This window comes from Callithrix jacchus, chromosome 1, assembly GCF_049354715.1.
Source record: "Callithrix jacchus isolate 240 chromosome 1, calJac240_pri, whole genome shotgun sequence".
Taxonomy (NCBI): domain Eukaryota; kingdom Metazoa; phylum Chordata; class Mammalia; order Primates; family Cebidae; genus Callithrix; species Callithrix jacchus.
In genome coordinates, this window is record NC_133502.1 from 66,500,379 (window position 1) to 66,517,489 (window position 17,111).

General features: G+C 37.2%; 1 protein-coding gene across 20 annotated transcripts in view; it reads right to left on the reverse strand.

Annotated features, from left to right (window-relative positions):
- SETDB2 (SET domain bifurcated histone lysine methyltransferase 2) overlaps window positions 1–17,111 on the reverse strand; it is a 67,742-nt gene that overhangs the window by 9,856 nt on the left and 40,775 nt on the right. For all 20 annotated transcript variants that reach the window (XM_035297837.3, XM_078358377.1, XM_078358007.1 and 17 more), the window contains 6 exons: window positions 8,670–9,233; window positions 5,456–5,572; window positions 4,679–4,848; window positions 2,818–3,043; window positions 2,223–2,322; window positions 144–237 (listed from right to left, as the gene is read on the reverse strand). In XM_035297837.3, the coding sequence (XP_035153728.1) occupies window positions 144–237; window positions 2,223–2,322; window positions 2,818–3,043; window positions 4,679–4,848; window positions 5,456–5,572; window positions 8,670–9,233 (1,271 nt within the window). The remainder of the gene's footprint in view (window positions 1–143; window positions 238–2,222; window positions 2,323–2,817; window positions 3,044–4,678; window positions 4,849–5,455; window positions 5,573–8,669; window positions 9,234–17,111) is intronic.

Here is a 17,111-nt window from a genome sequence, read left to right on the forward strand (position 1 = left end):
ACCTCTTACAGAGATAAGTTGTAACCTTTGTGACAAAGGCCGCATGTTTATTATAGCATCTAAGAAAATGAGCTACAGGTATTGAGCAAGACACAGAGAAACAGGCAGAAGATGTAGGCATTCACTGAAGAAACAAAGCCTACTTTGTGCTCCCTTGGTTTCAGAGTTCAGATGTTCTTGGGTTGGTTTAAATCCATCATGATCTTCCGGAGTGACAGACTCTGAGGAAACAAATTCCTTAAAAAAACAAGGAAGATATCTTTACTTTCCAGGTCAGGAAAAAGTATTTAGCAGTTAGGCCTCTTTTATCAAGTGTCAATCATCATAGTCTGTATGTACTAGATTCTAAGTCTGAAAAGCCTCAAAGCTGGTATCATGGAGCCAATGGGCTAATGAAGCCAGTATGTGTCAAACTCTTTGACTGTGTTCTACTCCTAGGTGCTTTATTAAGTCACAGCTATAAAGACTGTCAAGAAATTCTTTGGGAATTAAAATCTTAATACATCTGTCTGTAACCCCCAATTCTAATCATCCTCAGTACTGAGAAAGTGTTATTACTAGATTACAAATTTGGCTTCAACTGTAAGTTGTGTAAAGACTAAAAACACTCATTGGCTAGTTTCTACTTCAAAGAAAGGTTAATGAATTTGACAGTATTTATGCATTGTAGACACTTTAAATAGTAATGCTAACTTTAAAAGAGGGGTATATGCTTAGCACAATGCTTGGCAAACAACTAAGTGTTCAATACACATTGACCGTATTATTACTATGAAAGTTCTCAGTATCTGAATGGTCAACATGTATTGAGCACTTAGTTGGATGCTAAGCATTATGCTAAGCAACTTTTAGATACTTATTTCATTTAATCCTCATAACTCTGAAACATATACTATTATCTTTTTACAGATAAAAGAAATGTATGTATGGAGATACCACCCAGCTAGCAGGCAGCAGAGCTGGAGGTTAAACCTGGGTCTGTGTGACACCATGGCCAATCTTTTCATAATTCTCTGACCCTAAGGAGGTAGCTACTGTACCATTACCAGGGAGAGGGCAAATATTTGTGTAGCACCTAGAGCAGAGTTTTTACTTTTCATCCACAAGCCCTAATATAAGCTACCATTATGTCTCTCTCCATTCTCTTTCCTCTTTCTTTGCTTCTATGTTTTAGTCTCTGACTAATCTTCTAAGTTCAGACTGCAAAGGGTACCCTCAGAGGCTACCACATAAAATACTTCTGGATGATTCTTTCATAAAGTTACATCTCTTCTTTCTCCTACATCTTAAAACCTTTGGCTGGGCACAGTGGTTCATGCCTGTAATCCCAGCACTTTGGGAGGCTAAGGCAGGTCGATCACCTGAGGTCAGGAGTTTTAGACCAGTCTGGCCAGCATGATGAAACCCTGTCTCTACTAAAAATACAAAAAGTTAGCTGGGCGTAATGGCAGGCACCTGTAATCCCAGCTTCTTGGGAGGCTGAAGCAGCAGAATCGCTTGAACCCAGGAGGCGGAGGTTGTACCATCGCACTCCAACCTGGGCAACAAGAGTGAAACTCAGTCTCAAAAACAAAACAAAAAAAGCCCTTCTTCTCCTTTACCTAACTTATTTCGTCCCTTTTCTTATCATAGATCAATATTAACTCTTGAACACTTTAGTTTCTCCCACAAATTCTCAGAATGGGCTACCTCTCAGTCTCAGTGGAGCACACACTGTCAGATCATGACGAGCATTCTCCTTATATAGCCAGGCTGGAAACATGCCAACTGCCGTGGACAATGCTAAGTAAATAGAACACGGTCCTAGCATTTCCAAAGTGTACCATTCCAAAACAATAAAAGAAATTCTACATGCTATAAAGTAACACAAACATTTTGAGCTAAGTAAAGGAAAGGAAGGCATCTCAGAAGGGCCCCATCAGCTGGGCACAGTGGCTCATGCCTATAATCCCATCACTTTGGGAGGTTGAGGCATGACAACTGCTTGAGCTCAGGAGCTAGAGATCAGCCTGGGCAATATATTGAGACCCTGTCTCTACTAAATAAGAGCCAGGCATGGTGGTGTATCCCTGTAGTCCCAGCTATTCAGGAGGCTGAGGCAGAAGGATCACTCAAGCCTGGGTAAGAGTGAGGCTCTGTGTCCAAAAAAAAAAAAAAAAAAGATTTAAAAATAAAAATTGAAAAAGAAAAGAAGGGCCCCATCTACATTTTGCAGTTTTTACCATTTTCTTCCCATTGTGTTGAAACATGGCTGTCTTGGATTCAGGACCTCTAATAACTGAATGATATTGAATTCTTGAAATATTGCTATACTTCATTTCCCTAAAAAGGAAAAAAAAAAGCGATCCTATATCACTAAAAATTATCTTCATTCTCTTTATTGAAGTACAGATAATATCCATTATTACATAAATATCCATAATAATAAATTAATTAAGAACATCTATGTTTATTCCATTCCTAGAGAAGGGAAATAAAATCATACTTTAAATAATTTTTGAAGTACATTTTAAAAAAGGAAGAGAACCTATGAAAACTTTGCAGATAAAATGGAAAAATTTTAAAAACAGTAAAACTTATAACATTCATAAAAAAACCTGATTAAAGTCATATAAGGTAAATTCCAGAAAATGGAACACTGAGGATAGTATGTTGGCTAGATTTTTAAATGTCCTGGATGTCTCAAAGTGTTAGACTTAACAACTTTAAAGCAAGATGATAAATACAAATGAGAAAAGAAAGAAAGAGGGGAAGGAAAAAGAACCAATCAATCCATAATAATTTAGATTTACTCTGGGTTCCTCAGCTGTTACTTACATAGTAAACTCCTTGGGATTATTACTGAACTTTGGCGAATATTTCTCAGTTTTAGCACTTTTAGGATGTGTTTCCAATCCTAATGGGATAACTTCAACTTCACAATCCGAACATGCAACTTCTAATTTCCTCTTTTTTGAAAAAACATTTTTCATAGTATTCTCATCTCTCCTGTTTTCATCGACACCATTAGATTTCTCAGTGTTAGCTCTGTTTAGTAATCTTCCTAAAAGGACAAATGTTCAAGAGTTTGAACAAGACTGAAGAGAATATAATTGATAAAAACAAATGAACACCTCTATTTCCACTCCATGACTAAAGAACCCATACTTTCTACAACGAAGATAAACACATTAACTCATCCCACAAAACTGCTGTAAGACAAAGACCAATGTGATATTTCTTATATTCCAGTATATTAAAAAATAGAGTATCTAAAAAAAAATCTGTTTGTTTTGGTATAACACAAAAGAGATTTAATTACAATAATACAAAACAAAGATATGGATCAGAAAGTACTCTAGAAAATTAGAGAGATAATCTCTAGTTATAAAATTGTAGCTTTTATGTCTAGTTAAAAAGGCTTTATCATCTGAAACTTACACTTTCCAACCAAAAAAGTACCTATTTAAATCTGTGGTGATTATGCACCTAGCATTGTCATATTAAGTCTTGCATAACTAAAATCTTAAAAGTTTATGCATTTTCTTTCAAGGTATTCAATATTACAGTTGCCAAGTCAAAATTAATAGCAGGATATTCTTACCTATCCTTAGATCAAAGACATAGCTTAGGTACATTTTCTAGCAACACAGATAAAACCAATGACACTTCCTGGACACCACTTGGCATTTTATAGGTAGCTTTCATTTAAGAGTTATTTTGAGAAGTATGAGAGATGAATGTCTAGGCAGGCTGCATAGAATGCAGATCTATAAGTGGGGAGTGGAAGGGATCCATAAGTGTAACTATTCTGAATTCATGTAACTCTGCAAGCTTCTTGTTCTCCCTGACATGAACCTGAAATTTTTCTCTTCTTTTTTAAGCACTTGGTCATGTAAACAGATAAACCTGATTTTTCAGATAAGGAATTTCAGAACGTGGTTGTTCTGTTTCCTGCTGTCTAGCTGCTGAGAGTAAGTCAAGGACAATCCCTTTAGACTGGCTCTAAAGCTGTGTTTCCCTAACTTTCTCACATAAGGATGTGCACAGAAAATAAGGGTTTTTGCTGTGTAGTCTTAGGCATTTGCCTGGAGATAAATGCTTAAGACTACTGAAGACTGATGTGTTTGGCCCTGGGGCTGTGGCCCTAAAGAATCAGTAATTGCACAACTGTAACACACTACTTGGGAAATTTCGCTCTGTAGCCCGGGCAACTCTCTGCAGTCCCCCAAATAGAGTGAGTTGCCTAAAGTCACTGACTAAATTATAACATGCAGGTATCATATTAACTTGTTAAATTCTAATAATAGCATAAAACATTGAATAAGGAAGTCTTTGACAGGTAATCTTTACCTTGGCAAGCCAGGCATTTAATTTTTTTTACTTTTAAAAAGTTTTCTACCCTTACCCCAAAGCACCTGTAGCCATGCAGACAACACAAATGTGCCTTGTAAAAAACAGGACCTCACACAATTACCCAAGTTTAATCTCTGAACCTTTCTTGTCTTGAACATGTGGTACCTCCTAAGGTATCTCAGAATACTCAAGTTCCCAGTTCCCATGCCTTCCTCTGATGTTCCTCTTAGATACTCTTACTCTTTACCTTGCTGTAAGCTCTCAATGGCCGTGGCTAGGAAAATGGATATTCAGAAAGGTAGATTCTACTCTGGAATAATTTGAAAATAAACCTTTGCTTTACCTGAATAAATACAAACAAATGTCCCTCTGTCAATGTCATCTAGGCAGCGTACCCCCCATCCTTTCTTCTCAGTTTTGAACACCTGTAGCCTCACTTGAGGACCATGTTGGACGACTCGGTTTTGACATAATTGTCGATTACATTTGCACAACAGGCTGCATTCATAAATGCTGTCAACAAATATGCAAAAGAGAAAATCAGACACCCCAAAGGGCAAAAAGCAGTTTATTTCCACTTCACTGGCACTGATAACTACTGAGGGAAGCAGGCTATATGTGAAAGCTTAGAGGTAGAGTGCCAGAGTTCACATCACAGATTCCACATTTACTAGCTGGATGACCTTAGATGAGTTATTTAACCTCTTTGTGCTTTACCTTTGCATTTTTAAAATGGGGATTATATGATAATACCCAGCTCATAGGGCTGCTTTGTGAAGATTAAGTGAGTCAGTACTTTGAAGGGTTGAAAATTCCCAATTCTCCAATGAGTTCTAGATGGTGTATTTTTAAATGGAAAAACGGCTGCCCAAAGTAGGCTGATCCTAGAGGGCTAAGAGCCAAGACTCAAAGCAAGCGAGTGTTCGAGTACACTGCATGATGTACATGTAGTCTCTGACTACCATTTCCATGAAAAATATACAGGTTTTTATTCCTTAATAATTCGAATTTTTAATATTAGAACCAAATTAAACCAGATTTAACAACATCTAGACCATGATAAAAAGTACCCACCTTCAAAGATATACACACCCTGCAACAAATCCTCAAGGTACCTTACCCAGTAGGTATTTGTCTCTGTAGTCTTTTATATTTATATCCAGTGGTTATTTTATCACTTGACAAGGGGGAAGTTTTGGCATTCCTTGCTGTCAGTTGAAGACATGCACATTTTGTTCTAAAAGGAAGGCAATGGATGGAGAAAGAAAGAAAAAGCACCAAGTTAAGTCAAGAGACTGTCTTGATAAAAGCATAAATGATGTACTAAAATATGTAATAGCATTTAGAATAGTTATTTGGGTCATGAACACTATGAACTTTTTCCCTAAATAGATCTCTTTGAAAGACAATACCTACCAAAAGTTCATAAATAAACTCCACTACATCTCTATTTGCTCATGAAATAAATACTTAACTATATGAGTCTAGCTTTTCAAAATTAATTCCTTTAATTTCCCTGTTCAGCACAGAAGCTTGTTTGTGAGAATTCTGCTAGTTCTTCCCTTTTACAATGGATAAAATACGTCAAATTTTTAAGGATGTAGTTTTGCAGATATCTTAAGTTCTCTCTCACTCCAGTGACACAAAAACAGATTGGGGAAATTGATACTGGGTATCTGGCTACTATTATAGAATCCTTTTTTTCATACTGTTGCGAGACAGGAAACTTGCAACCATTAAAACTCTCCCCTCTATTCAGATGATTAACTAACTTGACAGGGATCCATAATTCCATACAGAGTAAGGAGCTTTGGGACTCGAGCTGTATAACTAGATATGTGACTATGGTGAGCTGGTTAAAATCTCTGGATCTTAGTCATCTTTGCTGAACAAGTGACTTTAAGGTCTTTTCCTCTACAATTTTCTACATTTTCTGTGTTAATTAATACATGTCAGAATGGTGGTTGCCATTTGCAAGAGAAAAGAACAACAAGAAAAATCGACAAGTTCATTAATTTGGATTCTGTTTACAAATGTAAAAATCTATAGTTATTTTTTCCCATGTGATTTTGTATGCAAAGATTAAAAAGTACAGAAAAATACAGATAATAAACACCCACATTTCCACCATCCAGAATTAGTTGTCAGCATTTTGACTACTTCTTTTTCCTATGTACATAATTTAAAATATACACACCATATATATACCACGTATACATGGTCTTCTTAAGAAAAGTTAAAAAGTAAAACAATATTGATATAACTAAACTCTCAAGAGATTTACTGTGGCATCTTTTATGCTTTATATACACTTATATCTACAAACAATACATTGTGTATTTTTCATTATAAAAAATTACTACAGGTATTATTCTATAACTTGCTATTTTTGTTCAATATAATGTTTTTGAGACCCATCCATGCTATATAGAATCCAAATTAATGATTGAATCCAAATTAGGTATTGCTCACTTTATATACAATTAAGTTACTTAACAGTTTTTGTTTTATTTTTGGAGAAAGGGGTCTCACTCTGTTGCGCAGGCTGGAGTGTGGTGGCACAATCTTGGCTTACTGTAGCCGCGACCTCCCTGGACTCAGGTGATCCTCCCACCCTCAGACTCTTGAGTAGCTAGGACTACAAGTGCGTCCTACCACGCCAGGCTAATTTTTGTATTTCTGTAGAGATGCGGTTTCACTAGGTTGCCTGAGCTGGTCTTGAACTCCTGGGCTCAAACGATGTTCCTACCTCAGCTTCCCAAAGTGCTAGGATTACAGCCACGAGTCACTGTGTCCAGCCTCTTGGGACAGTTTAATTATACCTGTTTTAAAGTCTCTTTCAATCAGATTTGACATTTATCTCTGATTCTTCAAGTGTGAATTCTCCCTACTTGTCAGGTCTCATGCTGCCTTCATGATCCTAAACATCTTTTTGTGCTTTAAATGTTTGTTTGAAATCATACCGTCTGTGGGGTTTAGTCCTGTGTGCAGCTCTATGTTGGGTGCTTTCTCCACCGCTTTGGCTCTGACCCTATTGGTTTTACAGCTGTTAACAAGGTTTTCATTAATACAGTTCCAGGCCCTGTGAGATAGTGGCCTAGTTCCCAGTCTTGTGTAGGTACCTGTTTCTTTTCCTCTGGAGAGCCCAGTGCCCAGATAAAGTAGTTGGGTTACATTTAGAGGCAATCTTTACAAAATAAAATACATATTTTAAAACAGAATAAAACAGTACAGTGAGAGGTTTTCTCTATGAGAGGCCTCAAGGAACGGAGCCAAACTGAGGTAACAGTAGATATAGCTCTCATCTTACACTCCAATTAATAGAGGATGGTGAAAACTATTACCTATACTATTTTAATTATTTATCATTCTCTTATTCTTTTTTGCCTAATATAGGTAGCTAAATTTGCATTAAATTCAATGTACATATAAGGCAATGCTACTCTACATCTGTATACCTATAAATATGTGTACTACACAAGGATCTTAATGTATTAGAATATTTTCATTTTTTTAATGGAATGTTAAAACCATACTATGACAAAAAAAATTACTAGTTATAACCATCACATTAGCCAGCAAATGATTTTTAAAAGTAAAATACTACATATAATCCGGCAGTTAAGAACATGGGTTCAATTTCTGTCTCTACAATTTGCCCTATGACCTTTCCACGTTGACTTCTTTGAGGTTCAACTTCCTCATGCATAACACTGAGATACTATATACCTCTGGGTTTTTGTGAAGATTAAGAAAATGAATGTAAAGTACCTGTCACAGTGTCTGGCCCTGTTAAATATTATCATTTGTTGTAATGCTATTGATTATCCTTTAATGTATTAGTACTAGATTAAAGGAAATATGCATCCTTGGGGTTTTTTTTTTCCTACTGCTAGTGAGAGAGTTAATTTTTTCATTGTAGACTTTTTTTTTTTTTTTGAGACAGGGTCTTACTCTGTTGTTCAGGCCTCTGGTACAGTGTCTGATCACAGCTCACTGCATCCTTGATCTCCTGGGCTCAAGCAGACCTCTCACCCAGCCTTCAGAGTAGCTGGGACTATACGTGCATGCCACTATACCCAGCTAAGTTTTAAGTTTTTTGTAAAGATGGGGTTTTGCCATGTTGCCCAGGATGGTCTCAAACTCCTGGGCTCAAGCTAGCCTCCCACTTTGGCCTCCCAAAGCACTGGGATTACATGTGTTGGCCACCATGCCCAGCCTCACTGTAGACTCCTGAACAGGTTTTAGATAGACAAATTTATACATAGCAAGACTTCTTAACAAGTGTCCTTACATTCAGAAGATTTTTTGAAATGCCATTTTTTTCTACTCACATGTCTATGCAGCCCTCAGAGCAGTCACAGGAATCAGTAAACATGCTGGCAAAGTTGGTTAGATAATATGCTCGAGGCCACACAGTCTTTCTGTACTTAAACTGTGGGGGCTTTCTACTGTCAATTTCATTACAGAAAGAAATGGGCACTGATTCCACTCCATTGCTAATATCCACATTAGAAACAACTTCTTCTTGCTTTGGGTAATTCCGAGCCAACTGAACATAGGTATTGAAAGAAAAGTTATCTGTAAATAAAAAGTTACACTCTGTCTCAAGCAGGTAACGAAAAACTTCCTCCACGTTTCGTAGACTTCTTCCACAAGGGGTTTTATAACTCACATGGAGTGCCGAAGAATGAGAGTTTGTCTTTGCATGTCGTCTTTGGAAGTGACATTTGATTGGCAGCTGCAGAGGATTTTCTTTCTTCAAGGTGAGTGGCATTTTCATCAGACAAGCACCAGAGCAGTCATGACTTTGGTAAGATAAATTCAAAAATGAGTCTTTTTCTCTGAAGTCTACAACTTTATCTTCCAGAGAGATAATTTCCTTATTTTCTGTTGATCTGTTAAAATAAATTATTCATTAGTATCTCCAATTTATAGTTCAATTCCCCATTTAAAAAAAAACTATAATTATTTCCTATCATCTTTTTAGACAATATTAAAATAAGCCAGACTCTAAGGTACACATTTTAAGATGTTCTGCAGCCATACAGAGATTATACCTAATTTATTTTTAAAACTTTTCTCAGAGATGGGGCCTTGCTATGTTGCCCAGGCTGGAGTGCAGTGAATATTCAACAGTTGTGATCATAGCACACAGCAGCCTTGAACTCTTGTCCCCAAGTGATCTTCCCGCCTTAGCTTCCCAAATAGCTGGCACAGGCATGCACCAGGTCTGCCTTATACTTAATTTCAGGATACTTCAGGAGTATGATTACAGGTGTAACTTTCGGTTAGGTATTTCATAGCACCTAGCAAATTTAGAGTTCATTTAGAACATGCAATCAATCAAGCACTGAAGAAGGGTACTTCTTCAGGCAGGCTGAGATCAAGATCTTTGCATGCAAAAAAGCAAAGGCTGGCTGGAAACTTATGAACTAATCAAGAATCCTTTATACTGTTTGCCTTCAACAATTGTACCAACTGAATTATTTCCATAATATGTAATCTACCTGGCAATCATATTGATACATCTGAAAAAATGGCAAACTGACAGGAGAAAATGGGGTGGTTATTGATCAAAAAAAAAATCAGCAAGGTGTGATGCCTCACAACTGTAATCCCAGCATTTTGAGAGGCCAAGAGAGAAGGATTGATTGAACTCAGGAGCTCAAGACCAGCCTGGGCATCATAGTGAAATCTCAAACCTACAAAAAATAAACAAAATAAGTAAGGTGTGGTGGTGCACGCCTGTGGTCCAGCTACTTCAGGGGCTGAGGTGGGAGGATCCCTTGGATTTGGGAGGTTGACGCTGCAGTGAACCATGATCACACCACTACTCAAGCCTGGGTGACAGAGTGAGATCCTGTCTAAAAAAAAAAGAAAAAAAATCTGTGAAAAGCTTCCATGTGTTTGGAAATCAGGTTTTAAACTTTGACAAGAAAACTGAGTTTTGTTTACATAGTATTTTCTATCTTTAGGTATCTGTTATGTATTATAATACAGGTATTTATTTTAGAGATGTTCTGTATTTGCTATATGATATGGTTTGGCTGTGTCCCTACCCAAATCTCATCTTGAATTCCCATGTGTTGTGGGAGGGACCTGGTGAGAGGTAATTACATCATGGGGGCAGGTCTTTCCTGCACTGTTCTCATGATAGTGAACAAGTCTCATGAGATCTGATGATAATGTAAGGGGGAATTTCCCTGTACAAGCTCTTTTCCTGTCACCACCCACGTAAGATGTGACTTGCTCCTCCTTGTCTTCCACCATGAGTGTGAGGCCTCCCTAGCTATGTGGAACCGTAAGTTTGTTTTAGATAGTATCTTCTATCTTTAGATGTCTGTTACATATTGTTTCTTTTAGACAGGCTCTCACTCTGTCACCTAGGCTGGAATACAAAACCTCTTTGTTGTAAATTGCCCAGTTTCAGGTATGTCTTTATCAGCAGTGTGAACATGGACTAATACACTATACAAAGCAGTGCTGTCCAAAAAAATCTTTCTCCATTGATAGAAATGGTCTATATCTGTGCTGTCCAATATGGTAGCCAGAAGGCACATGTGGCTACTGAGTACTTTTAAATGTAGCTAGCATGACCAAAAACTGAATTTTTACATTTTATGTAGTTCAGATTTAAATAGCCACATGTAGCTAGTGGCTACCATACTGTATGTGCAGATATGGATCTTCCTCATCCTTTCTCCAACTGTATATTAATCCTTTGCATAGCCCACAATTTAATTACCTAGTCTGCAATAATGGACTTTTTTCCATAGCATGTAGTATAGGCTAGACCACAATAGTGGACTAGTTAGCTTATACAGTGCTCTTTCAGAACATATACAGTAAATGTATAGTGATCTTTTAATAATTTAACTATAATAATCTTTGCTATAAGATTACTTATTAGTTTTATTGTATGAATAACAATTTCATACACGACTGCTGCAGAACATATTCCCAGAAGTGAGAGTGCTAGGTCATAAGGCAAATGCGTTAGTTATTTCATTAATATTGTCAAATTGTATTCCATTGTGTCAGTTCCTTCAGCAATAAATCAGAGTGCCTGTTTTCACAGAGCTTCATCAATCAGGTGGGTCTTGATGCTTTTTAACAGGTGAAAGGATGTACTATAATTTACTTATAAATCTTTTTTTTTTTTTGAGAGAGAGTCTTGCTCTACTGCCCAGGCTAGAGTGCAGAGGCATGATCTCAGCTCACTGCAACCTCTGTTTCCCATGTTCAAGTGATTCTCATGCCTCAGCCTCCCAAGTAGCTGAGATTACAGGTGTGCACCACCATGCCCAGCTAATTTTTGTATTTTTAGTAGAGATGGGATGTTGTCCAGTCACCATGTAGTCCAGACTGGTCTCAAACTCCTGACTGCAAGCTATCCACCCACCTTGGTCTCCCAAAGTGCTGGGATTACAGGTGTGAGCCACCACACCAGCCCTATAAATCTTTTAATATTAAAAATGTTTGTTTCCAATTTGTCTCTATATTACTACTTTAATGAACATCCTCATATATAAATCCTTGACCAAATTCCCAACTATTATTTTAAGATACATTCCTTTAAGAGGAATTGCTAGGTCAAGAGAAATATACATTTAAAACACTTTTTACTTATAAAATTTCCAAAAATACATATAAAAGTATAATTTCCTTATAAACAGAGACTACAGCCAGGAGCAGTGGCCCACACCTGCAATCTCAACATTTTGGGAGACTGAGGTGGGAGGATCACGGCCCGGTCAACAAGGAGAAACCCCATCTCTACTAAAAATAGAAAAAAATTAGTGGGGTGTGGTGGTGTACACCTGTAGTCCCAGCTACTCAGGAGGCTGCAGTGGGAGTACTGTCTGAGCCTGGGGAGTTGAGGATACAGTGAGCCATGATGGACTGGTCACCCAAGAGCTCTGATGGAGATGTACAAGGAGATTAATGTTCTTATGCCTGTTAACAAAACATCCATTCTGCAGCCCATGAACAAAGGGGTAATTTTGACTTTCAAGTCTTATTATTTAAGAAATATACTTCATAATGCTATTAATATTATCTGCCATAGATAGTGATTCCTCTGATGGGTCTGGGCAAAGTAAATAACCTGGAAAGGATTCACCATTCTAGATAGCACTTGTGATTCATGGAAGGAAGTCAAAATATCAACCTTAATTTGTGATTCTAATTCTCACGAATGACTTTGAGGGGCCCAAGACTTCAGTGGAGGAAGTAATTGCAGATGTGATACAAATAGCAAAAAACTAGAATTACAAGTGGAGCCTGAAGATTTGACTGAATTGTTGCAATCTCAGGATAAAACTTGAATGGATGAGGAGTTACTTCTTATGGATGGGCAAAGAAAGTGGTTTCTTGAGATGGAATCTACTCATGAAGATGCTGTGGACATTGTTGAAATGACAACAAAGAATGTATTAATAGAACATTATATAAATTTAGTTGATAAAGCAGTGACAGGCTTTGAAAGAACTGACTCCAATTTTGAAACTTGTTCTGTTGTGGGTAAAATGCTGTCAATTGGCAGCATCGCATACTACAGGGAACTCTTTCATGAAAGAGTTAATCAATGTGGCAAACTTTATTGCTGTCTTATTTTAAGACACTGTCATAGTCACCCCAACAGTCAGCAGGCACCACCCTGATCAGTCAGCACCCATCAACATCAAGGCAAGACTCTTTACCAGCACAGAGACTAGGACTTGCTAAAGGCTCAGATGAGTGTATTTTTTTAGCAATAAAGTATTTATAAATTAAGGTATATACACTGTTTCTAGACATAATGGTACTGTACACTTAATAAACTATAGTATAGTGTAAATGTAACTTTTACATGCACTAGAAAACCAAAAACTTTTTGTGACTTGTTCTATTGTGATATTTGCTTTATTGCAATGGTCTAGAAACAAATCTGCAATTATCTCTTAGGTATATCTGTACACTATTGGTGGGAATGCAAATCAGTAGAGCCATTATAGAAAACAGTATGGAAATTCAAAAAATTAAAAATAGAGCAACCATATGATCCCATCACTGGGTACATATCCAAAGGATATGAAGTCAGTATACCAAAAAGACAATGGCACTCTGGTGCTTATTGCAGTATTTTTCACAATAGCCAACATAGGAATCAACCTAAATAACCTAAATGCCCATCTACAGATGAATGGATAAAAATGTGGTGTGTATATATTTATATACACACATATACATACATAGACAACAACGATGAATACTACTCAGCCATAAGAATGAAATTCTGTCATTTGCAGTAACAACAGATAAACCTGGTAAATGGATGAACCTGGAGGACATTACGTTAAGTGAAATAAGCCAGGTACAGCAAGACAAACACAGCAGCATCTCACTCATATCTGGAATCTAAAAATGTTGATTTCATAGAAGTAGACAGTAGAAGGGTGATTATCAGAGGGTGGGGAGGACAGGAGGGAATGGGGGACTGAGAGAAGTTAGTCTTGGTCAGTGTTACAGTTAGAGAGGAAGATTAGGTTGGGCAGAGTCACTCACGCTTGTAATCCCAGCAACTTGGGAGAAGGAGGTGGGAGGGCTGTTTAAGCCTAAGAGTTTGAGACCAGCCTGGGCAATATGGCAAGATCCTGTCTCTAAGAAAAGTGGAGAAAAAAAAAAAAGTCTGGCACGGTGGCATGTGCCTGTAGTCTTAGCTACTAGGGAGGCTGAGGTGGGATGACTGTGACAGGAGTTCAAGGCTACAGGGAGCTATGACCATGCCACTGAACTCCAGCCTGGGTGAGAGTGATATTCTGTCTCTAAAAAAAAAATAGAAAATAAAAATGAGACAGGAAGAATAAGTTTTGGTCTTCTATTACATAGTGGGAGCTATAGCAAATAACAATGTAGTTTTTTTTTTTTTTTCAAGATAGCTAGAAGGGTTTGAGTGTTGTCACTACAAAGAAAATGATCAATTTTTAAAGTGATAGATATGGTAATTATCCTGATTTGATCATTAGGATAATGTATCCCTGCATTGAATGTTTACCATAAATATGTACAATTTTATGTCAATTATAAATTTAAAAATAACTGATAGTGATTGCTCCTAGAAAGGTAGAGAGGGCAAAGAAAACCTGTCATGCTGGGAAGCTGAATATAGTTCAGAGGTACTATAATGTTTTATTTTCTTTTTAAAAAAGAGACTGAGGCCGGAGGATTGCCTGAGCTCAGGAGTTTGGAACACGGTGAAACCCATCTTTACTAAAATACAAAAAATTAGCTAGGTATGGCAGTACACACCTGTAGTTCCAGCTACTCTGGAGGCTAATGCAGAGGAATTGCTCGAACCCAGGAGGCAGAGGTTGCAGTGAGGTGAGATCATGCCACTGCATTCCACCCTGAATGATAGAGCAAGATTCTGTCTCCAAAAAAAAAATAAAATAAAAGAGACTGCAAGTACATACAATAGACTTTTAATAATTCTAAATTCTGGATGGTGTGAATATGTTATATTCCTTTACATATTCTTTTAAATTTCTTGAAAAGATAGTAAAAAATATTGGTAAGAATATAGCTAAATGATTACATAAATCCATCACTATCCAGGGACTACAATGTAGTAATGCCTAATGCATTAAAAATGAGGGGGTAGGGGAAGGTAATGTTTCCCCTAAATAACTTCAATCTATCCAGTACTTTTGAATAATGTTAGGAAGGGCATAGCATAGTAAGAAATATACTTGTAACTCATCTTTTGTTTTTCTTTCCCATTTAGCTTCTATCTTCCTTAGCCTAATCCAGTTTAGTAATTATTTTTATTCCTTGATTTATTTCATTTTATTATTATTATTATTTGAGACAGAGTCTCACTCTATTGACCAGGCTGGAGTGCAGTGGCATGATCTTGGCTCACTGCAACTTCCACCTCCCAGGTTCAATCGATTCTCCTGCCTCAGCCTCCCAAGTAGCTGGCATTACAGGTCTGTGCCACCATGCCCAGCTAATTTTTGTATTTTTAGTAGATAGAGGGTTTTGCCATGTGGGCCAGACTGGTCTCGAACTCCTGACCCCAAGTGATCCACCCACTTCGACCTCCCAAAGTGCTGGGATTATAAGTGTGAGCCACTGCATCCAGCCCTTGATTTATTTTAGTATCCAATATCTTCTTGCTTTTCAAAGCTGGTCCTTGGAACCTACATGTTCCCTGTTGTTAGGTGTCAAGTTCCTTCTTACCACTTTTTCTTATAGAGAATTATAGTATAATCTCAACTCTGGGTATTCTATTTATTTGTCTATCTGAGAAAAATGCCTTATTTTCTTTCATTCAGAATTCACTGGAATACATTCCTTAGGCTCTCGCTCTCATGGCCTTGTTCTTTGTTTTGATATAGGTTACTCACTCTGAAGTTACTTATATACTTAGAGATTTATAGCTATAGTAAACTGTTCTATTGTTTTTTTCAACTTGATTTAACCAAATAAATATGTTTCAAATTGGATTCTGTAGTATATTATTTTGTAAATGTTATCTGATTTCCCCATTTTGCCTATACATTTTTTTTTTTTTGCAACAGGATCTTACTCTGTCACCCAAGCTGGAGTACAGTGGCACAATCTTGGTTCCCCACAACCTCTGCCTCCTGGGCTCATGCAATCTGACTACCTCAGCCTCTCAAGTAGCTGAGGCCATGGGCATGCGTCACCACATCCAGCTAATTTTTTGCATTTTTGGTAGAGATGGGATTTCACCATGTTGCCCAGGCTGGTCTCAAACTCCTGAGCTCAAGTGATCTGCCTGCCTTGGCCTCCCAAAGTACTAGGATTACAGGCATGAGCCACCATGTCTGGCCTCAGCTATGAATTTTTTGGTTCCTGTTTTGCTTTTGGGAGGAAGCGAGACATGAAATATTGATGCAGATGACTCAATAAGTTTTTCTTGGAATATGAAGGGATTAATTCAGGATATATGTGAGAGAGAAAGTATCTGGGTTATCCTTAGTTCTTAAATAACAACTAATATTTGAATAGTAGTTTAATGTCCTTTACATAATTTCCTCATATGACACAATAAATACAGCTATACAGCTCCAAGTCAGCCACTCCTGAACAATATACAATTAGAACTACTTAGGACTAAAATTTGTAATAGTAAATATGCTGGTAAAACTTGTACTTTGGAATTTACACTTCAAGAAAGCCAAACTAGCTTAAAAGTATTCTTCTTCTGACTAATAAATAAAAATTAGGAGATGTAAGACTCTAGTTACTAAGCAATTAACACCGAGAGAAATGCATGTTTTACATTTAAGAAGAGTTAGGGAAGAATGGGAGGAGGAGAGAAGAAAACAGAAAAGGATAAAAACATAAAACACTAGCATAAACCATAGAAAATATTATTTTCTTATCTGTGCCTCAATTTACTAAATAGAAGGAAAAAAACAACCAACTTACAAGTCTTAGGTATAAAGTAACCTAATTTCATCCTAATTTTATACAGAGGAAGGCTAACTTTATTTAGGTGTGAAGATACATTACTGAAAAAAAAAAAAAAAAAGCCCAGAAATAAACAAAACCAATTCTATGTACAGTATTGTAAACCTAGTTACTGACTAAAAGTGCTAGAAGTAAACACAGGATAAGGAGTAAGCATGGTTATCCACAGCTGTCTGGACCTGCATGCCAGCCTCTGGGTAAGGAATTCTCAGTTTGCATATGGTTTGACAATTGCTCTGTCATTAATTAGTCACCCTGAACATCAAGGTGGAGCACGGATTAGAGGCTGC